We start from the raw sequence: 24533 nt of genomic DNA, 5'->3' as shown, positions 1-24533 counted from the left end.
TCATGAAGCAAAGACTGAATGAAGGTCAAAACTCAGAAGCCTTTTAATTGGTCAGTGCTGACCACATACTGCTCTTATTCACACCACGACCGCTTGATTCAATCACTACTGATGACGCCAAGAGTAAAAAAAAAAAGAAATCCACAGTAATTTATTCACACACTGACCACATCGGAGAGTCAAATAGTCATTTTTTTGACTTGCTATAACAGGAAAAGCGTTTGTGTTGCAAGTAACTGTCCCAGATTCTTTACTTACATTAAACTACTAATGCTCTAACAGAAATATGGACAGCAAGGGTGCCAGAAAAAAGTCTATTAAGAAACAATAAATACTGTCACGTTCAGTCAGACAAAAAATACAAAGAACAAGACAAAATATTACAAAAATGACACACAAACAACAAAAGCGAGAAACAAAATGACAAAAAATGAGACAAACGACATGTAACAAAACATAAAATTAGACAAAAAAGTTGAAGTGACAAAAAAATGGACAAATGAGACACAAAATGACAAAAATGAAAAAAAAAACAAGTGAGACAAATAGGCAACACAAAATCACAAAAACGAGAAAAAACAAAAATGTGAGCCAGATGATGAAAATCTGACAAAAAAGGCAAAAAACTACAAAAACAAGACAAAACATTACAAAAATGACACATGAACAACAAAAGCGAGAAACAAAATGACAAAAAACGAGACAACACAAAACAAAAAAGTTACAAAGGAAGAAAAAAATGGATAAATGAGACAAAAAAATGACAAAAATGTGAAACGAATGATACACAAAACAATGAATAAAGCAAAACAAAATGACAAAAATTAGACAAAAAAACACAAGCGAGACAAAAAGGAAACAAAACGACAAAAATGAGAAACAGAACGACAAAAACATGAAACAAATGATAAGTCAGACACAAAAATAACAAAAACAAGACAAAATATTTAAAAAATTAGACACAAAAGAACAAGGAACAATCTAGAATTTTACTTTCTGATCAAAACAACTTGTCATGGTCTAGAAAAGATTTTAAATTTATAGTTTTACTAATTTACATTCTGCAGTTAATGTCTTCTCTGGAATTTTTACCCTTTGAGGGCCGGATTGGACCCTCTGGAGGACCGCTTTTGGCCCACGGGCCGCTTGTTGGACACCCCTGATTTAGAGAGAGTCTAATGTTAAAACGCTTAGTGGTTCTTAGCTTTCATTAAAATGAATCCATCCGTGATCACAGCACAGATTTGTTCTGCTGGTTTCTGCTTTGACTCTCCTCCAGTCCCCCACGGCTTTTAAAATGCAGCAGTCCAGGCTACGAGAGACCAACAGTCCTCTCAACAGCATCTTAATCTGTCTCACAATGAATCTATAAATGATTTCTGATTATTAAAGAACCACATGTAGCCGGTTAAATCACACAGAACACGTTCTCATGCTGCTGTGCTCTCCTGCACTGCAGAATCTGAGTCACACAGGCTTCCTGATGGCCTTTACTTCTCCGTCAGGACGCCCCTCCCTCGCTGTTCATGGCAGCGAGCCTTTCATTTGTGTCGTGTGATCCAGCCAAAGGCCTCTTTTCTCTCCGACCTGTACACCGTATGCATGCGTGCGCACAATGGCGTAAAAATACGAGCATTATTCTCCACAGTGGGAGAGCACAGGAGGCTCTGCTGGTCTGTTTCTGAGTCCCACGGCGGCTCTGAGCCACAGAAAGCGATGAACTATGAATCATCTCTGTCAATATGAGAGCATAAGAGTGAGAGAGGTCGAGAGAGGCAGGAGGATGCTGACGGAAAGCTCATTGAGTAAATTCTGCAGAGGGCTAGCGCTTATTTATGTAATTTTTCATTCATCCCTATCTAATTTTCTAGTGGTGCAGGATTCTGTTAAATGAAGTTGCGGATTTTTTTTAAAATACAAAAGGAACTTAACTGTATCTGCTGCATCAGGAAAACAGAGAGGCAAAGAAAGAGTATAAAACCACAAAATACCATTGGACATTTGTACATCATCACATTAGCTCAAAAATTCAATCCAAACTAATTTCATGCAGCTTTAAAAAGAAAAGAACTTGACTTATTGTACTGAAATGATCAACCTGGACCGTCTTTCCACAGAAATGTTTCAGATGTCTACAAACTACAGCGACACTTTGAGGATCCTGAGTTTTTGTTATATACAGGAGGTCCTCGACTTATGTCAGAGTTCCGTTCCTACAGATCGATGTAAGTCGTTTATCTCCATACTGGAGATAAACCCAAATAGATGATTTGACAAATAAGCAAAGATTAAGTGTATTTTGTTGGAAAATGAGAGACCATAACAGTAAATGCTAACGTAAAATGCTAGTAGATGCTAACAAGTTCTTACTTCAAGCTCCCTTTGCAAAGTTGGCATCCCAGATTGACCTCTCTTTCCGAGCCATGACCACGTCTATATTATCCTCCTCCCCCTTTTTTTGGGGATTTCTCTCCAAACGCATAAATGTCAGCAGGGCAAGGGCTCCGTTCATGTTCGGCTAGTCTCCCTGTGATTGTAGGGCTCATGTTTGGCTAGTTTCCCTGTGATTGTAGGGTTCATGTTTGGCTAGTTTCCCTGTGATTGTAGGGTTCATGTTTGGCTAGTCTCCCTGTGATTGTAGGGCTCATGTTTGGCTAGTTTCCCTGTGATTGTAAGGTTCATGTTTGGCTAGTTTCCCTGTGATTGTAGGGCTCGTGTTTGGCTAGTTTCCCTGTGATTGTAGGGTTCGTGTTCGGCTAGTTTCCCTGTTATTGTAGGGTTCATGTTTGGCTAGTTTCCCTGTGATTGTAGGGTTCATGTCTGGCTAGTTTCCCTGTGATTGTAGGGTTCATGTTTGGCTAGTCTCCCTGTGATTGTAGGGCTCGTGTTTGGCTAGTTTCCCTGTGATTGTAAGGTTCATGTTTGGCTAGTTTCCCTGTGATTGTAGGGTTCATGTTTGGCTAGTTTCCCTGTGATTGTAGGGTTCATGTCTGGCTAGTTTCCCTGTGATTGTAGGGTTCATGTCTGGCTAGTTTCCCTGTGATTGTAGGGTTCATGTTTGGCTAGTCTCCCTGTGATTGTAAGGTTCATGTTTGGCTAGTTTCCCTGTGATTGTAAGGTTCATGTTTGGCTAGTTTCCCTGTGATTGTAGGGCTCGTGTTTGGCTAGTTTCCCTGTGATTGTAGGGTTCGTGTTCGGCTAGTTTCCCTGTGATTGTAGGGTTCATGTTTGGCTAGTTTCCCTGTGATTGTAGGGCTCATGTTTGGCTAGTTTACCTGTGATTGTAGGGCTCATGTTTGGCTAGTTTCCCTGTGATTGTAGGGCTCATGTTTGGCTAGTTTCCCTGTGATTGTAGGGCTCATGTTTGGCTAGTTTCCCTGTGATTGTAGGGTTCATGTTTGGCTAGTTTCCCTGTGATTGTAGGGTTCATGTTTGGCTAGTTTCCCTGTGATTGTAGGAGCTCCGTTTATGCTTCGGTTGTTTATTTTTCATGGATGGACGGCGCACGCTGATGACGTTTTATTCTTCGTTCACATCGACTCACATCCATCGTAGGCTGAGATTCAGCTGCGTTTTCATCGTTTAATCTGCACAGAGCAAACTTCACGTCGTGCCCAGAGATTATTAGATTCATGTTGTACAGCGTAGCAAGCTGGGAACTTAGAAGATTGTAAAAATTGTGTGGAGTGTGTAGAGGCCATAACAGAACGATTTCTGCACAGTCATATTATCAGAATCAAATAATACACAAAAAGAAGTGAACTTTGCAACATTTTCTTTGAGATCTGCAACATTTGGCTGCAGAACAATGTACAGTAGGTCTGTATCGGTTTCCACAATGATTTTAAAAAGCCTACAAGGCCACTCTGACATTCTCTACCATTTCCAGTCTGTAATGTGAGCTCTAAAGGACGGTCACCAAACCATTAATCACAGTCGACCTGCTGATCTTCATGTGGTTCCAAGACAGTCACATAGCATTTAAGCTGAAGGGGATTCATTCAGGGTGTGGTCCATTGATTTGTTCCCCGTCCTCGCTTCACAGTGTTGGATTAATTTCCTGTAAGAAAAGCCTTGAAATTATTTTACCAGAGCACTGAATGAGCTCTTCATTTATCGTTTGGTAGCTGTTTTACCTTAAGTTGCTCTGGAAAATGGCCACATGAATCTAATGTAATTTAATATAATGAAGACCATATTTTCAATAATGAAGTTGGAATCCTTAAGCTATTGGTGTTGATTAGTATTGCAAAACTGTGGTAACAATAAACGTTAGTAAATCCTACAGCAATTGCTGTTTAAAAGTTGTTAGTAATGGACAAAAAAGTTGTTCTTAACAAGCTGTACAACAATTATTGCTTTTCTTTGTGCACCCAACAATCCAGTACCCAAAGGAGAGCCAGTTTCTACCCTGTTCACTGCAAATTAATTTGATATACAGAAAAATTACAACAGAAGATGTGTTTTGACAGAAAAATAATTGCATGTTCTGTTTTTTTTTAACACAGTGAGGAAATGTTGTTAATTGACATCTTTTGATGAATGGATTCAAAGTGAGCATATTGGTAAGATGTTCACAAACAGTATATTTCTTTGTTCACACAATCCATTAACCATTTATAGAGATTATATGATTATTAAACTGTTCTCTTGTTGTTTTTCGGCACCACTTCATAAAAATAGCGCTACTTTTAAGAGACATTTTCCTTCTACTTTCCCACCATAAGCGAATTGGAGGAATGCAATTTCAAAGAGACACGTTGGTCATTCCACAACAATCTAAAGCACACACTGGAGATGCTAGAACTGTCTAAAAAAGGTTTGTTTTCACCAAGGTTGAAGCCAGTTACTGTTGTCCAGTTTGTATCAGTCCATTGCTGTTTTCATTGCTTCAGTTTTCGCATCGCTGGGGTTCCTGCTAGACGAACAGTTCGGATTGGCTAAGTAGGACACCTTCACTCATTGTCAAGATAAAGTGCAGTGTTTGTGCTCTGTCCATTTGTGCATCCATCTCAGAATCTTATTGTGATTGTCCTGACCCTGAAACAAGTTTTCACTAGCATGTTGCCTGACACCTGCACCGTTTTCTCATTTATTTCACTGAACTCGTGTCTTCTCTGCTGGAGATGCAGAAGATCTTTTTCTTTGATGATGTGGAATAGTATCCATGGCAAACTGTACTGCAAATAGACTTAAAAAAGATCATTATTTAACATTTGAACACCCCTATGGGCTTCTGTTCCTTCTATATATAGAGGTGAGAAGAGATCTGTGCTTGGAAAAAATGCTGGCGATCACGAATCAAACTGTCTTCTTTTGCTCATTTAGTTATTCTATTTTCCTCCGCAAAATATATTCAATCGTCCGTAACATCAACATTCCTGCAAATAAAAAGAAATTGAGAGTTGCAGATAAGAGGATAGAAAGACAGAGATGGGGAATAAATGCTGACAAATCCAAGACTTTGGTTACATGAAGCATGAAATGGCTCTTGATCATTCCAGCAAACTCACTCATTTCTCTCCGTCACTCTCTTTTTCTTGTATCTTTAACTCCCCATCTTTCTATCTTTCTCTCTGCCTCTTTTTACTTTTGAACAAGTTGTCATGGTTACAAAGAAAGCTTTCCCCGTAGCAGCTGGCAAAGAGGCTGAATGTTTTCCACTGATGGAAAATCACTCTCTCACACACACCAGCTGTGGAGCTTATTAGGGCAGAACTGTAAAGCATTAGAGCACACACTCCTTATCAGACAGACAGACAGACAGACAGACAGGCAGGCAGGCAGGCAGGCAGGCAGGCAGGCAGGCAGGCAATAATGCCATAAATCCCAGAAATGAAAACATCAGAGTTGTTTTCGCAACTATTCAAAAAAACTGGAATCAACATGTACACAAGTGTTACAATACTGATAAAAAACAAAACAAACATGTTTTAAAAAAGTAGCTCTATCTACTGTAGATATTTTACTCTTTCCATTTGAAATAGTTTTCCAGATTTGTCTCTTATTTGTTCTTGGTAAACACAGCCTGCAGTTCAGCCGGATAATCTGTGAATTGTTGTCGTGTGACTGTTGGTCACGGCTGAGTCAGTCATAGCTTCTCAGTTGCACCACCGAGTGCAGAATATGTAGTTTTTTACAGAATCTGGTCAGAAGAAAAGGACTGTAAACTTAGATTTGGGTCATTTTCCAAACAACCAATCACCACGTATTAGAGGTCGACCGATATGGGATTTTCAAAGGCCGATACCGATTTTTAAAAAAATTTTCAGCCGATGGCCGATATCTAAAGCCGATTGTAGATGCTGATTTTTAAGGCCGATATCCTTTTTTTTTTTTTTTTAAAGCACATCGATTACAAAAGGCAATTTAAACACTAAAAGTATATACATGTATATATTACAAATTAAATACACTAGTAGAACTCTAACATTTATTGAACACAAAAAGTGAAAAATTACAATAACATAAAAAAAACTTAAAGTTTACAAAAAATACAATTAAAAAGTAACCTGAAAGTGCAATTGCTTGTTCAAGTAAAAAAGATAAACATGATCACAAAATAAAAACTGTAACAAATGCTAATTAAATTAAATAACGTAGTGCAGTTAAACATTACAAATCTTTAGATAAACCACAAAATAAAACACAAAAGTTTGTGTCACTATTTTAGTCTTACAGTATGATAATAATTGTAATATATAGTCAGTATTTAGCTTTTTTTCTCACATAAAATGTGAGCAATCTTGCACAACATACATTTTTTACACAGATTTTTCTTAACCACTATATTTCATTTCAGGATCAAACTAAGACTAACTCATGTATAGTGCTAATATAGTACTTAGTTTCCACTTCTGGCACTGAACTGAAGTTTATACATTGATTGGGAAGAAACAGGGTAGATGTGTGATGGCTCAGCGTAGTGTTTAGATAGGATGACATGACAGCGTTAGCAGTGTGATTGAAGAGATTATTGCAGGTGTCTGTGGAAATCAGGGGTGCCCACTAATTTGGGACCCACGATCTACTTTTCAAGTCGGGCCACCATCGCGATGGACAGTGGGGGGGGGCTGCTAGTATAATTAGATAATATAAACATAGGGACGCTGGGTGTGCAGATGAGGGATGTGCAGCAGCCTCGCTCTGGGCATAGGCGCTCACCCCCCACACACACACACAGTGCATCCACAGATTTACTTTCACTTTCTCACTTGCTTGTATGCCTGAGGCTGACGCTAAAACTTCAACAGCTAACTTTTACAGTTTGATGATCACACAGTAAAGACTTTTAAAGGCTAAATCAACATTGCATTTTCTCTCTTACCAAGAAACAAATCTCTTACCTGTGTTTTTTACCAAATAAGCAGGTGTGGAGCGAGGCTTGTTGTTGCCTGGCTCACTCGCTCTGCTCATGCTCCGCTCTCTGAGTGCCGGGGGTCCTTCTAAGGGAAAAGCGGTCGCGGCAGCTGCCCGTACGGGTGCCTGATCACAAATCGGCTTTTTATTTGTAAAAATCGGCCGATGGCCGATTTTGGAAAAAGTCCATATATCGGCCCAAAACATCGGCCGGCCGATGTATCGGTCGACCTCAACCACGTATGATTAGTTCAAGGACTGTTTCTACACATTCTGGCCCTGATAAATCCTGTTTTTTTAAATTTTTTTTATTCAAAGGTACCATACATTTCAAGCCCACTTGTGTTTGGGTTTAGCGGGTTAATTAGTGTCCTCATAGATGAGCTCAAATCTTATTGAACTGTAATCAACGTGACGAATGAAAAGCATAACTACCTGTTGGAAATTCCTGATCGTATTTGTCTTTCTTTGGACCAGTTTTGCCTCCGTACAGGCTCAGGGTTGCTGGCTCATTATTAGTAATCACTTCTTGCACAAAAACAAAACCCAGCTCAGTTAGTTTTATTTTGAAACCAGTGATGCAGGACTGATTCAGAGTCTGAATCTGCTGCTTGTGCAACAGGCTGTTTTTTGTTTTTTTTTGTTTTGTTTTGTTTTCATTGTGTAATTCAAAGTATCTGCAGTCATGACAGCTTCACTGTCTCCTGGTTGCCAAGCTGAGATGGCATTCAGTGTGATTGGCCAGAGAACACAGAGCAGAGCGGAGAGCAGGCCAATGGCAGAGCAGTGAGCTAAAGGTACCTGACTTATCACCAAGAGAGGATGTCTGCACTGAGGCCAGACACTGACTGACCACTTACTAGATGTTTAGGTCATCTGGAACAAATCGGGAGGATGCTACAGCTTTATTCAATAATCATTTATCAACATTGTATGTTTAATGTAAAAGAAATCTCACTAATTCTTCAAATAGCTGAGTTTTATTTGGCATCTTTTGAGTTGTATTTTTGCCTTTGTGGCACATTTACTGTTTGGTTTAGTCTCATCAAAGCAGACAGAAAAACAACATAAGGAAAACTCCAGGTTATTGATAATTCTATGTTAATATCCAACTTATTCACACTTGTGCATGTTTCTATTCAAGTTATTGACACATTTGTGTGTTAATATCCACATTATTGACACTTTTGCACTTTAATATCCATGTTAGTGACTCTTTTTTGTGTTGATATCCAGATTATTTTCACTTTTGTGCAATAATATCCAGGTTATTTGCACTTTTGCATGTTGATATTCAAGTTATTGACATTTTTGTGTATTAGTATTAGGTTATGAACCATTTTGTATGTTAATGTTCAGGTTATTTTGTGTGTAAATATCCAGGTTATTGACACGTTTGTGTGTCAACTGTGGGGTGAATTCTTTCTCACATACACTCCTGAACCACATCAGCATACAGAGCTGAAATTATGTTATTACTTATTTTCACAATTATTCAAAAAAACTGGAATCAACATTTACAAAACGGAATATCTAGCAGCTAAATGGGGAGATCAGAAAGAGGCAAAGCCAAAGCTAAAAGGAATTTAACTGGACCAAAAAAGCAATTAAAGCAGCATGAATCCCATAAACAAAAGGCATGTCTACTACATTGTCCACAAGGCATCAACACAAAAAGAAATGTTAGTATCTATCTGGTCAAGCTCAAGGTGGTCCAGGGAAATCTAAGCTCCAGAAAGACACCATGAGCTCTCATTACACGTTCAACTAAAAGGTCATCACTAAGAAAAGCTTCTTCGCTCTTGACCAGATGTTTTATTTGCAGCTGTGTGTGTCATGAGAGTCATTATTGCCAGACCAGAAACCTCAGGATTTCCACAGATTCTTTTCTCGACCTACGTGAGCCTGAATAGATGTTGGTAAAGTTGATTCCTGCTAACTAAAAGGTAGATTAACTGGGTCGAGTTGAGTTTTATCCTCCGTTTTACTCCTGAATCACTGCTGTTCCAACCCTCATCTCTCTATCTCGGTCTGTTCCTTCACGTCTTTCTTCTCTTTCATCTTCACAGTTGGTAAAGTAATAAACCAGGTACTAATTCCACAGGGAACTTTTCCTCCCCTGCTGCTTGATGCACAGCTGTCACGTGTCTCACGTAATGAATTCATTGATTAAATCAGGCTCCATCTCAGCTCGGCTGTTGTGTAGGTTTAATGCAGACAGAGAGCCACGTCTCTCAGCGAGCCTCTCAGCCTCCTACTTCACTCCCTCCATCATCCCTTCCTCCCGTCTGTTTTCACATGGCTCTTCCTCCTGAGCTACAACTTAAATTCAGACTAATACTTTCATGGAAATGAATGCCAGCTGGGTAACTGATTTACTGATGCTAGATAGTTATTTGTCTTTCATGGAGCTTCTGAAAGCTGTCTGTTGGACGTAATCAGTTTCCAGAAGGTTGTCGGTGGGAAACGCCTTTGTTAGCAAACAGCAGTGAGTGATGGATTTTAATAGTCATAGATGTCCTAGTGGGAATAGGAATCGACTGATGAGAGCTTAATAAAGTGGCAATACAAAATAGCTGCATCTGTGAAAATCGGTGCGCAGAAATGGACACAAACATGACTAGCAGCTTATTGACACTTCCATGTGTTTATATCCATGATATTAACAATTTTGTATGTTATTGTCCAGGCTACACGCAGTTTGATGCATTAATATCCCGGTTATTGACGCTTTTATGCAATAATATCCAGGTTATTTACAATTTTGGGTGTTATTGTCCAGGCTACACGCAGTTTGATGCATTAATATCCCGGTTATTGACGCTTTTATGCAATAATATCCAGGTTATTTACAATTTTGGGTGTTATTGTCCAGGCTACACGCAGTTTGATGCATTAGTATCCAGGTTATTGACTCTTTTTTGTGTAAAAATCCAGGTTATCGACACTTTTATGCATTAATATCCAAGTTTTTGATACTTTTGTGCATTAATATCCAGTTTTCTAACAGGTTTATTTAATATCCAGGTTTTTGACACTTTTGTGCATTAATATCCAGTTTTCTAACCATTTTGTGTGTCAATATCCAGGTTTTTGATACTATTGTATGTTAATATCCGGGATACTGACTGTCTTGTTTGACATTTAATGTCATTTTACGTAGTCATTTTCACCATAAACTGATGCAGAAAAGGCACAAAGTGGTGCATGAAAAATTGCCCAGAATGCAGGAAATGAAGTGTTTGATGCTCCTAAATGACTGCTGAAGGACCCCCGTCATGTTCAGACTAAACCCTCTCCTCTGGTGACAGGTGTCTGGATCGTGAATGAGCCGGATTCGTTCTGTTTACTGAACAAATCTTCTCTCTGGCCTGAAAAGCAGAATAATGAATAATGGAAACAGCTTTACCACTGATTGAACATGAATGTGCTGATGTTTGCTGCTGCTGAGGTGATTTGCATGGCATGTTGAACGCTCTGTAACATGTGTTCGCTGGGTGTTTTCCCCTCTGTGTGTGTAGAGAAGCTATTTGACTGTGCCTATTTGATGCTTCCCGTCCCAGTGAAGCAGCTCATGTTTCTGTGTCATGCGGTACACCGGCTTTCTCATTCTCTTTCCTCTGTTTCAGTCCTTTCTTTTTTTTTCTCCCTCCATCTCAATCACTGCCTCCGTTTCCAGGATTCTGTCTCTCTTTTCCACCTTTGTCTCTTTTGCTCTCTCCTCCTCCTCCTGCTGTTTCTTTCCACTCTCTCGTCGCTGTCACCTCTGCTTCCCTGCTCCTCTGCGCTGCACTGGGGGGAAATCAAGAGAATTTCAGATGGTGGGGTGGCGGTAAGAGGCAGAGAACAGGAGGAAAGAATGAAAGGACGGAGGAGGTGGGAGGAAGAAGAGGGTAGATTGTAACCTGGACTCAGCTGGAGATTGGCAGCGTCCAGCAGAAAAGAAAAAAAAAAAGGACGCTTCTGACTTGTGAAGACTTCTGAGCCTGAAGGCAGAGTTTTTCTCGGAGGTAAAATCAGGTGAAACAGAAACACTGGAGTCCTGAGGGGCGAACAGGATGTCAGGAAGCTCAGGGGGGCAGCAGCAGGTTCCAGGACAACAAACAGTCATGAAAAAGGCGGTCACAATTTCAGAAGCAATACACAAAAGCCTTTTTTTTGTGCCCTCAGAGATAGCGTGATGTGTGAGGTTACATCTGCAGATGATGTGTTTTATTTCAGCCGCTGCAGGCCGGCATGATTATGATGATATTCCTATTTTCTCTCTGATGTAATGGCTGGTGCGGTGTTTAACGTTGCTCCACTTACCCGCCAAGCGTTGGATGGATTTTATGATCATGTGCTTGAACAAAAATGTATATTAATGCAATCTGAAAGTAATTCAGGTCGCATCCTCGCACACCTCTCAACTTTCCTGCTCTGTATTTGCAAGTGTGAAAGTGAAAGCAATCGATGGTAATGTTTGCTTGATGATGAGGAGCAGGAACTATTCAAGTCTGCCTTCGTGCACTTTTTCCTGAATCTATTGCATATCAACTGTGAGGTGAATTTTTTGTCTTACGTAAACTCCAGCGCCACATTAGCATACTAGGAGAAAAAAATAAGATCTTTTCAGAGTTTTTTGACAGCTTTCTGTGTTAATATTCAGGTTTGTGATGCATTTGTGCATTATTATCCAGGTGAACATAGTTTTATGCATTAATATCCAGGTTATTGATAATTCTATATGTTAATATCCAATTAAGGGTGTAAGTATCCAGGTTATTGACACTTTTGCACATTAATATCCATGTTAGTGACTTTTTTGTATTATCCAGATTTTCACTTTTGTGCAACAATATCGGGGTTATTGATTTTTTGTGCGTTAATATCCAGATTATTGACACTTTTGTGTGTTAATAACCAGATTATTGACACTTTTGTGCTTTAATATCAGGTTATTAACAATTTTGTATTTTCATTTTTAGGTTATTTTGTGTGTAAATATCCAGGTTAATGAAAGTTTTGTGTGTCAACTGTGGGGTGAATTCTTTCTCACATACACTCCTGAACCACATTAGCACACTGTGAAGACAAAAAAAAGCCTTTTTCTCTCACTAACCAATTAGCGAGCTGACAATTTCTTTTAAATATGAAGTGGTGGATGAAGAGCCCTACAGTTTCCCTGTGGGAGGTAGAGTCAAAGTAAATGAACCCTGCGGTGAAGACGGCTTTTCCTATCAGTTTCCCCTATAGGAGCTGAATCTCATTTCACTCTGGGACTGTAAGTCCTTGTAGAGGAAAAGCTCCTGCTTAATGCCTGAAATGGAAATGAAACTATTTAGAATACTGATGCGTTTTTTTCTTGATATAATACTAAACACCGTAGTTCATTTACAATAGAGGGGATAAGCTCAGACACATTATTAAAAAGCTCAATATAGCTGGGATATGCATATAATATCCCAATTTCTACCTTCTGTAATGCTGTTTTTCATTATTTCTACCTCACTCGCTGCATTTGATACATAACATGAAGTCACTATATGACTAGAGGGATATTTGGCACTTTGGCCTAAGAAATCCAGTTGTATATGGTGTTTGGTCTGTGCAGTGCATTTGTCTGACAGTAATATGTACAGTCTAGTTGCTGTCATTTTGATCTGCTTGTCAGATCTCGCTGCATCTTCTCACCCCTCTCTGAAACACACAATTCCAGCCGTTTTAGGCTCAGATTTTTTGGGTTTTCTTTGGTCCTTCCTCACATTTTGACTTGTGCAGCCAAGTTTGTTATAAGGAGGAGATAAATTGAAGACTGCATTGTATTTAAGACCCACAAGGACACAGATGATGACGGGCTGAGAACCCTGACCTTGAGTCATTTGTAGCGTGATTTAGTTTCATCCATTCAGTGCACATTTAATTTTTAAATCTAATACATTTTGATAAGTAGCAACATTGCTAAAACAATTTACTGATTGGTTTATTGACAGAAAACTCAACAATAATTTCTCTCAAATCTAAGAACATGCAGGTTTTTTCCTGATTTGCATTATTGTACATCACATAATTTTGGTTTTGAGACAGCTAATTTATATCCTCTTTAGGTTATTCATAGCTCTCTGACATATTTTAAACTCAAGACGTCACTGATGAATCACCTTGTGACCACCTTCAGAAAAATAATATACACCAGAATGAGGTGTAGATGGCTTCTGATGGTAAATGGTCTCCTCTTAAAGAGCACTTTTCTACCTGAATGATACTCAACACGCTTTACGATGCTTTCTCATTTACTATTCATGCACACATTCGCCTCCTGGTGACAGAGCGACCATGTAAGACATCAGAAGGTGTTCACTAAGCAACTGAAGCTGGCTTGTTTTTGACATTTTGGCCAACACCAGTCTGTTAAAGGTCACAAATTGGACATTGGATCTCACATTATTTTGTTGCAGATAATGGTTGCAGCCTCAAATAGAAATAAACTGTTTTCAGAAGACTTTTTTGTTACTCTGGCCTTTTATAAAAGCCCATGCAAAGATATAACCAAGTTACATGGAAAACATATCAGGGCAGATTGAAAAAATATGTAACTCTGATACACAGTAATGAATGTTTAGGAGTTTTTCGCACCTTTCATTCTGCTATAGGTGCTCTGGCTTGTAGGTATTTCTTTAAACCAGACATACTTGTATGGGACGGAGCTAACTGTAGGACGTGACTTTGGTGTTCCCTCAAAATTGTGATGAATGGAATTGGAATTGTTTTGGTGAAACATTTGCATGCAGGGAGACTGTCATTGAAATGGACAATTCACTGAAAAAAGCTTAAGAAAAACAACAATCCAAATCCTCTACAAAGATTTTCAGTATGGAAGGTTTTGGTGTTTTTCCTCTAGTAAAGTAGATTTTGAAAACAGTAGTAGGTAGACAGTGAAAGAAGAAGAGAAATTTGGCTGAAATAAGCATCCGCTGGCCCATTTCTACCTGCAGCTTCCATCTGGTGGGTCAGGATATTGGCATTTCAACTGTGTCTCCACAAAATTATTGTCTGGCACAAGTAAACTGCATTTTCAATTACATTTTGAAAGAAAAACATTTCCGTTTGCTTGTGTCATTTGCTTTACTGTTTTACCGTCAGTCATTTTTAGCCAACCAATCATACAGTGGTGGAAAAAAGATTTTGGACACTCCATGCATTCATGAAATACTGCATTAAGAATCTCTCATAGGTCTTCAAATGTAATTTCTTTTAATCCAGTCACAGCCAAAATACTAAATACATCCTCAAAAAGCCATTAAAACTTAAAATTGATTGGTTCCGTAAAAATACATCAGAATTTTTGAGTATTGGGTCATTTTGGTTCCAGTGATTTTTATTAGAAGACACAATTTTTGTTGCCATGCTTCGTGTCTATACAAAGCAGCACATTTGAAAGTTCTTCAGAGACAAAAATGGCTAAAACAAGGAACCTAACGCAGGAAACACACCTGAAGATCCAGATTCTCAGCCAGGAAGGGTCCAGCTGTCACCAGATAGCCAGGAAGTGCAGATGCAGTCCATCAGCAGTTCTGCCTCCTCACACAGACTTTGTGGCTTTTTCAACCAGCAAACCTTTTCTACTGTGTCATGGGTGTCAAAATCCCCTTGATTCCAAACAAAAGCACATTTACCTCAAAATATAAATGAGAATGCAGTTTAGTTGTGACGGAACACAATGCTGGTTAACCGCCCATTTTTTTTCTGTCTAATTAAAGTGGATTAAATTACTACAGAATATGCGAAATATGTTGTTTCTGGTGCTCCAGAGTTTTATGTCAGGGAGGTAGAAATAAGATATATATTGGGTGGTTGGGGGAGAAAATGTAAAAGCTTTCCTCATCTGGTTACAGTTTAAATCCACCATATCTTGAATATATCTGCACTGCATGCTGCCTTAATGACTTGTTGCATCTTTATAATATGGAAATTTGGATTATATGTCCCTAAAGTGCTAATTTAAATGAGTATTCTAGCAGTATGTAAAGTGCTCTGGACTGCCTAGTCCCTCCACTGTGTGACTACAGCATCTTTTTTACTACGGGTTTCTACAGTATGTATTTTTGTCTGTTTCCACCACAGACTGCAGTTGATCAAGTGCTATTTGAGTAGTAGCTGAGGTTTTTTTGTCAGTGAAGTCGTCTGTGTGTTTGAGAGCTTGCAGGAAGGTTTCATTAAGATGCTTTGATGTGCTTTTTTCCCCGATGCTTTTAAGGTAGATGTTTCATTAAAAAACATCAAAGCTACATCTCTTTCTTTCTTGCTTTCTCACACCGTCTCTCTGTCGCACCAACCCTTCCTCGGTTTTGTCTTCCTCACTATTACAGTCTGCACAAGTATTTGTCCTCCAGTGTTTACTGTCTTTCAGCTTTTCTCTCATATATTTTTCCTTTCTACAAACCTCCCGCTGTTGTGTCGCAAGAGTGCAGCTGAAGCAAGGGAGCGAATTCTGCGCTTTATTTCTCCCCCGGCCTTGTCTTTGTTTCTCCCACCTCATGGACTCTACACCTCAACAATGTGATTTCCTCTCATATCAGCAGAAATGTCTTTAGCACAGGATCCCTGATGGCTGTTTGCTGCAGTGTAGGTCTTGGCTCTACCTCCGTTGGTTTGATTGCTTTTCCTGATTCTGTTTTGATTTCCTTGGACTTTTCTCCATTTATTTTCTCAGAAATTACTTTGTGTATTTTCTCTTTTTTTTGGTGTGTTTTTTTTAGCAACAGGGTATAGTTTTAATACTCTGGTGTACATTAAACATGCTGTATTATAGTAATGTTCTGAAAAATTATCTAGTAAATTGAAGGCAGCCAGGATGTTTGCCAAACGTATAGCCCATGAGGTTCCAAAACTGCTGGTGTCTCTAGTTTATAATATTTTGTGGTTTTCTAAGACACTTTGCCCTGAGGAAATTTGCAAAACCATATAAATGCACAGTATATATCATGGAAAAGAGTCAATGGAGTTGACAAAGTTGGTATGTTGGTCAGAATGAATGTCAAGATGTGATAAAAACCAGGAATGGTCGATCCATTGAGGTATTTTGGCTTCTGTAGGACATTTCAGTCTCACTTTTTCAAGCTCCACTCTACTGTACAGCAACAGATTTAGCTAAACTTTCAGCATCTTCAACTATACGCTTCAGAATAAGCAGAAGCTGGCGAAATATGTGTTGTTTGTTCTCAACTTTAAATACAACTGTACACCAATGAGATGTGCAATTAGTTGCTTTTTGCATATGTGCATGAAATTACAAAGTTGGTGTTGATAATGTGCTGTCAACACAAAGGGCTTGGTAGAGTCTAGGTGACATAGAAACTGTATTAAACTGACATATTAGCATAGTTTCCGATATGTAGGTTAATAAAAACCCTCTCTTCTCTCTGATCTCCATTACAGGTACTTTACCAACATTTCCATCGGTGGACGGGACTATTCCTTCAACAGTGATGGCTACCTGTCCAACCCGCTGCTTGATGTCATCTCCTACACCAATGGGAGAGGCTGGGAGGAGGTCAGTATACCGCTGTGCAAATTACCGCTAATTAGCATAACGCAGAGACTAGACTGGCTAACTGCAATTTCACACCCCATCAAACATGCTAACTCATCACTGCTCAGTTTTGCCTTTCTGCCACCTCACAGCCTCCATCTCTCTCTCTCCCAGACCTCCTTAGATCTCCCCAAAGACCCCTCCTCTTTCCCATACTCTAGTCTGGGTTTGTCAGGCTTGTTAGACGGCGCTAACTCACAATCCAATATCCCAGCGGTCACGGGCCACATGTAGCAGCTGTACAGTAATAGCACCAAATCCAAGGTCTGCCCTCTGTCGGTGCTTTCAATTCCTCAAGACTTCTTTCGACCTGAGAAAAACAAGTAAACCTTTTTGTTGTACCCCGCTGTGCTCCATTTGTTCTTGACCTTTCAAGACTCAATATGTTTACCGGCAAGTCCAGACTCAAGGCCCCCCACAATTTGAGAGTGATAACTAAAAAGGAAAAAAAATCAACCTTTTAAAGGGAAAAAAAAATAAAAAATAAAATAAACTAAAATTAAAAGGAAAAAAAAAAATATATATATATATATATATATATATATATATATATATATATATATATATATATATATATGAATATAACATGAGCTTAAAGCCCCTAACTTTCAAAGTGCCAGTAGTTCTTCACCTTCCTGTCAAAGCTAAACTTCCACCTAAAGGTGCCAGACTATTTATTTTCTATAGCTCAGCTTTGTAAGACAAGGATTAGGAGAACGGCATGAGTTAAAAGTGTGCTATGGAGGATTTCAGGAATGAGTAAACTCAATTTATGTCAGTAGTTTCTCTAAGTACCTGTCTTATCAGGTGACACATGGCCAGAAATGTGTGCAAACCACTTCTCCTTGCATGTTCTCTTTGAGGCTGTTTTGCATGGTTTGGAGCTAATTCCAGGTAAAGGCTTCATGCTACGTTCTTTCAACTTTGTAGCACAGTTTGTGTATGATCCTTTCCTGATCCAGCTTGAGAATCCTCCTGTGCACAGTCAGACCTATAAAGCAAATGTTTTCCCTGTATGGTGCAGAAGAACTTGACTTTTGAAAAATCTTTTTGAAAGCCTCACTAGAGGAGCAACGGTTGTCATACCGGTAGATTTTATGCATGTGGTTTTGGAATGAGATGTTCAGGAATTGCATATGGGTGTAATGTACAGACGTCCCTATACTTTTGCCAATGAAAGGCTACAGCTAGAGTTTGCTTTTCCTAAACTGTGATGCTTTGATCACCATTGACAAACGCTTGCCGACCCAGAAACAATATGAATGCTGAAATAAAAAGTTAGAAAACCTTCTGTCCAGAGAAACTGATCTAACCAATATCAGATTTGAGCTTTATGCCAGAATGTTTGCTGCTACTGCTCATTAAAAAACCTGTGCGTGCTCCAGACCTTATTGATCCAGATGTGTGAATGCAAAGATGTTCCAAGACTACATCTATATAAAGAGAAAACTGTACCTGCTGTAATTTTGGCCACCATCCCCTTTGAGGTAGCGTTACCCCCAGTTTTCTTTCTATGTTTGAAGAACTGAAAATTGTGCTTTAGGTGCATCTGTAACACATGCTGTGTCAAAAATGGCAACGCTTCAACTCGAATTACATTTTAGGTAATAGGAAGAAGTTGCAGAAGCCATGAAATGTGTGTGTTTTCAATTATGGCGCTACATTTCGGGTAGTTTCCACTTAGACACCTCAGAACACTACAGTGGAACTCTGCCTTAGTAAGCATGAAGAAAACAATGAGCATTCTCTTAATCACTCTGCTGACTTGATCCATCTCCTATAGTCTTGGAGACTACAGATTCTACCACTGAAGACAGTCGTTTAGTGTCTTGATCATAGCCATAGACTTCATCACCACTGATAGTTTTCAACTGTTAGTTTGACACTAAGTGCAATGTTTGCTCTATGTGCAAACTTGAGGTCCATGGTGAAACTGTCCATGTGAACCTGCAGATAGTTAGAAATGGACTTCCAGAGAGCTTTCCAGGAGAACTGGAGTAACGTATTACATGTGCACAAGAAGACTACTTCTAAAGGGATGGTGGCCAAATTTAAAATGGGCGACTTTTACTTCTTCATCGCATTTCATAGTCCTATCTTCTGAGGAACCAGATGATGCAAGATGTGAAGATAGCACATGTGGTGACCTAGAATCTAAATGAAATTTCTAAGGATTTGATGCGTATTTTGAGCTGAATTGTAAAAAATGAACAAACCATCGAGGTGGTAGTAAGACACAGTGCAGGTACTGGAGAGAAAATTGTCATTCTAACCTAAATTGCATATTTTGCTCCTTTTGATGTCACATTCAGCTGTACAATCTCATTTTGCCGTTCTTTTGTCACCAGTTTCCCTTTTTTCCTCAGTGTTTCATGGTGAATCTTTGATATGAACTGCCCTCTAAATCCCCCTTTTTTTCCACTCGTCCACATTCGTGATAAAACAAATTAACTTGACAATGCTGCATAAATATTCCCCCTCTGGACTTTTTGGAAACAGTCTGAGTTGAGAAAAATCTCGAACTGAATGGTATTGTTTTGGGTGGTTGGGGGTCTGGTGAAATTGATAAATCATGCATGCTAGGATCTGAAGTCAACCCCAATCTTGTTTTGCAGACATAGCAAGCCTTTGAGCAAGATTCAGATCAGGGGACATATTAAAGTCAGTGACGGTAGAAAAAGTGCTTTCTCTTGAAAAGACTGCAGAACAAAGGGCGTTTATTTTTGGAGGATGTCAGCTATTTTTTCATGCTATTAAGACTTCTCTGTCTCATTTTGCCTTTCTTTGGTTTGTGAATTCCATACATCCAGCCTGAGTTTGTTCTGCCAGTAGTTAACCTTCCAGCAGACACTCAGAGACTTAGTGAGAGCAGACTTTTGCCCGGTGCACCATTCTACTAACTGAAGTACTCCTCCATCTGTGGGAATCTGCCCTTCTCTAGCACATCTCACCTTTACTGTATTGAATTTGTGCTGACTGAAGGTTAAGACTCTGACAGAGGAGATAGGTTACCGTCTTGTACTCCACGAGATTGGCAAAGAAAAACTACTGGCTACAGCAGGCAGAAAACACTGACAGATAAGAGTTTACATTGCACTGCTGCTCTCAAAAGATGACTCCCCCGCTGCTGCTTTCATATCTGATGTTCAGGTGAGTTGAGGAGGAAACCATCAGGGTGCACTGTAAAAAATAAGCAAAAATTCTGTCAAAAATGGTGAAAGTCTGGCAGTAAGGGTGCCAGAAATACATAAAATAATGATGAAATACTGTAACTTTTCTAAACTATAAATGCAGTGACAATAATGGCAAATATATAAATAATAATAATAATAACCACAACAATAATAGTACTTACTAATAAATAGTAATGAACAATATAATAATAATAATAATAATAATAATAATAATAATAATAATAATAATAATAATAATAATAATAATAATAATAATAATAATAATGTTAACTATACAGATTTTTGTTTTCAGATTTATACAATGTAAAATAACCATAAATTGTTGAATGAAGTTTTAATGTAACTGAAACGTGATGATATCTGAACCTTGCAGTCATGTTGTCAGGTGTCACTGAATGTAGTTCAATATTTTATATAACTCAGAATGACAGCTCATGTTGTTTCATAGTTAAAGGTCAATGCAAACATGTTAACATACAAACTTGATGATATGTCACCTGAAACAGCTTCTTTAACTGCACCAAGAAACATTACCCTGCCATGAAATAAGGTAAGATTAGATTTACTAAACCCACAGTGGGAGAAATTTGCATTGTTGCAATACCAAAGGTGTAGAAAACTAAAAAAAAAAATAAACCAAAAATACACATAAGTACTAGTTCTCATTGTCCAACTTCCTCTGGATGGAAATAACAGTACTGCACCTGTCAATGGACTCTTCCGTGAGTAGAAATACTGATAGAGAAGTAGTGATGTAGCATGGAATTGTCCATAAGTAGAAAAACAATGATAATGCACATATTCAAGTTAATGTAGAAAAAAAGATATTTTACTCATAATGATAGCTGTCAACACATGTGGGCCATAAAATAGAAGCTGCATTTAATATTTTTGTTCACAAGTTTGGAAGTAACATGAGGTAGCTACCAGATGTTCAACCAAACCAAGTCATCCTTCTGCAAATTACTGAACAAGCAGTTTGAAAAATTTAAACTTGCACCAAAGACTTTATAAAAATAAAAAATAAAAAAAAAAAAACTGAAAAAGACAAAATCTTGCTTCATAACACAACTGTAAAATACAGAATCTTTTTTTTAAGCTTTGGATGGACGCAGATGCAAATTGCTACAATTTATTTTTTATCTGTCCTTTGCAGACAAAGATTTAAATATTCAACAAATATTCAAAGTCACGAATCCAGGATCTCTAGAAGTAAATGTATGAAAGCTGTGACCTGAGAGATAATGGCCGAACAGGGCAGCAGCGGTGACAGTACAACTCCCTCAGAGACCAACACTTGACCCTAGCTACCCTTCGGTTCACTCAAACCTCAATTATCTGAACGTCCCTATTTTCTGGGTTCATATTTGCTAAATTAACCTTTGCTGAACTGAATCCTGGAGTGTATTTGGAGAGCAGTGCAATGTTACGGCAGCTGAACAAGCACTTGGGCTCATAGACGGAGATCCGTGACTATATTTATTGAAGAGTCAGAGAATGGAGTTGGTCTTGCTTTTAGGCTAGACGGTAACTTTTTTCAGATTTTTCTACGTCCTGCTCTCTCCACCAGGATTTGAGGGAACTTTCATGCCCAGGTGGTGGTAAACAAATATAAATTCAGTATTTTACACCTTCTAGAATGTCTGAGGTTGTAGGAAAAATGATGCCAAATTGGCAGTGAGACCTGGACGAGATGTAAATCCTACTGAAAGGTTGGATTTGTTCACTTTACACCAACTCTGATCTGCTTCTCTGTTGTTAGCAGAGAGGAGCTGAAAGGAGAGAGGCCGGACAAAGGGAAACCAAAAAGCTCATCGTGACACTGCAAGGCTGATTAATCATTTTTACATAACATTTAAAAGGTCACACCACATAAATAGCAAGAGGTGTGTGGTTAAACAGCTGTCTGCGGTTCAGGAGGTGCATCATAGGAGATAAAAATAGATAATAATTAGTGAGGAGCTGGCTAATTTCCAATTAATGTGTCATAATAACTGTCCACCTTCATTGTACATATTTGGGGATGTGAAGAATTAAACAAAACAACTACTGAATGGTGCCTAGTGGGGAAATTAGCAGCGTTACGAAGAAAACAGTTTCTTTTGTGAATCGTTTTAAAGGTTTGTCTTCAGTCTGAGTAGAGGAAACTGAAATCAGCCACCTGGATTGGACATTTTGCTAACTGCATTAGGAATGCATCCATCCATGGATACTTGCTGGCTGACCTGATCAGCAGCATGTTCTTCTGTAAAGGCTGATTTATTTACATGTGTGAGGCTGAGTTTCACTGTGAGGATGGAGGCAGAAAGACGGCAAGGCTCAGGAAACTGGTGGTGTTCCGGCAGTCCGACTGTGGAAAAGAGTGAGATCTGTTGGTGCCAAACTGGGAAAACCTCCATGTGTGGAGCTACAACTAATGCCTCAAATGCAGCTTTGATAGAACAGCATTTCTTTACTGTCACTGCAAATTTGCAGTGAAACTAGTCAGGAATCTCATACTTGCCTCGTGCTACTGGGTAATCTGGTTAGTCAGAGTGTTTGGCAGAGTTAATCTCTCTTATAGCTTTGGGTTAGAAAGTGTTTTCCAGCCTGATAAACATCCTGAAGATGGTCTTCTACCTTCTCATCATCAAGAAAAGATGATCCATAAGCTCAGTAAACATTAAGACGGTGAAAAAAAGTCCATTTGAGGTGCCAAATTTCTGTTTCTTTTTAATCAGATTGAAAACAAACATTTAGATGATTCATGTAAAAATCTGCTTTCACTGGGAGCTCAGTCTAATTGTACTCTGATAAACATTCCCCCATATCTCTGCAAAGAGTGCAAAGCTAGCACAACACTTAGAGCCAGAATAAAAGGTTGAAATAAACCTGAATTATCTTTTTAATATTTTTGAAGATACTGACTCAAGCTATGGTTGGAATTTCCCTGCACACCTCTGATGCTGCTGCTCATTAAAGTAGGACACAAATTGAAAGATTAGCTACTAAATGTGATGAAAGAATACAAACTTTCCCCCAAATTCCAAGTCTTGGGAACTAATGGTCCAAGCATGATGCAAAGAAGAGCTCGAACCATGAAAGCAGGGCAGCAGCACCACAGCTCCAAATTGGTTCAGTTCGTACCACATGCGAGTCATATTTATGTTTAATGTGAAGAAGTGGAGCTGAGTCTCATCTTTACTTGTGCAAGTGTTCAATATTTTGTCTACTGTATTGATCGTTTTACATCAGTAGCCTGTTAGGCACCCTTAAGTAATATTGTCTTCACGATTTTCTGTCATTTCTCTGCAACAAATGATGTTGCTGTGAAGTTGAGCACTCCAGCGCATCTCTTATAAGAAATGAAAGGATTCTTCCATTGTTTGATTTTTGTTGTTTCTGCTGTCAGACGAGGCGTCTTTCGCGCTATACTTTTTTTCTGAAACACCTCATTGTGTAGATTTTTATGAAGTTAGGTGTTACGTGATGCAACAACACCGCAAGTCATATTACATTTGTTTGTTCTTTGAGCCGAAGCGTAAACAGGGGAGTATGGAGTGGATCAATGAGCGAATAAGACAAGAAAGCCGGCTGCCTTTTTAATCAATGTGACAGGAGAGCTGGATCCTACACCACACAAACCTTAATTCCATTTCAGCCCAGCTTTAAGACGCAATAAGAGTTTTACAAGCTGACAGCACAGAGCGATCGCAGCGCATCTGCAAAGCGGGGTTGATGGCTGGTAATCGATTATGGAGCTGACTTCTTGGCCTGCAATCCCCACTGTGTATAGATCCTCCCATGAGGTGCTACCACAATAAAAATTACATGCAAAACAGACAAAAAAAGACGAGCTGAATTTTCAAGTCAAAAATCATGACTGAACATTAATATTTTGCATGGGATTGTTGGATCTCTTCAGTTTGCTAATTGTTCTGATGGAAAATAATCTTTAATTCATCAAATATCCGAATATGAGATAGAATAAGACTACAAGGCTGATTTGAGAGCATGATAATCATTGTACCAATCAATGATCATAAACATAATCAGCAAACATTTATCTAAAACATGCTTCAAATTGAGCATCTTATCTACCCACTGCATTGCCTTGTTAAAGCTGCAGTGTAGGTAGGGTTTTTAAAAACTGCTTTTAATGAGAGAGTTTAATCTCCATAATACAACATTTTGGAGGATGCTAATTTCTCAAGATCCGTTCCATTGCTCTACATTTGAGGAGAAATCCTGAGGTCAGCCTTAAGGCGGGACCTTGAGTTTTTTTAAGCAGCTCATGTCTCCACACCTTGGTGTTCTCTGCTCATTGAACTCGTGTTTTCATATTTAATGCGAATTAAAAATACAACAAGTCCTGCTCGAGCCCGACATCGACCAGGCCTGGTTAAAGCTGAATGGAGAGACTGAATATT

General features: G+C 38.9%; 1 protein-coding gene across 2 annotated transcripts in view; it reads left to right on the top strand.

Moving 5' to 3' along the window:
- grin2da (glutamate receptor, ionotropic, N-methyl D-aspartate 2D, a) overlaps positions 1-24533 on the top strand; it is a 300423-nt gene that overhangs the window by 173229 nt on the left and 102661 nt on the right. For both annotated transcript variants that reach the window (XM_023271461.3, XM_023271462.3), the window contains exon 7: positions 16777-16891. In XM_023271461.3, the coding sequence (XP_023127229.1) occupies positions 16777-16891 (115 nt within the window). The remainder of the gene's footprint in view (positions 1-16776; positions 16892-24533) is intronic.

The sequence above is a fragment of the Amphiprion ocellaris genome, chromosome 15, assembly GCF_022539595.1.
Source record: "Amphiprion ocellaris isolate individual 3 ecotype Okinawa chromosome 15, ASM2253959v1, whole genome shotgun sequence".
NCBI lineage: Eukaryota > Metazoa > Chordata > Actinopteri > Pomacentridae > Amphiprion > Amphiprion ocellaris.
The sequence above is the reverse complement of the archived record's forward strand: the minus strand, read 5'-3'. Positions and strand labels throughout refer to the sequence as shown.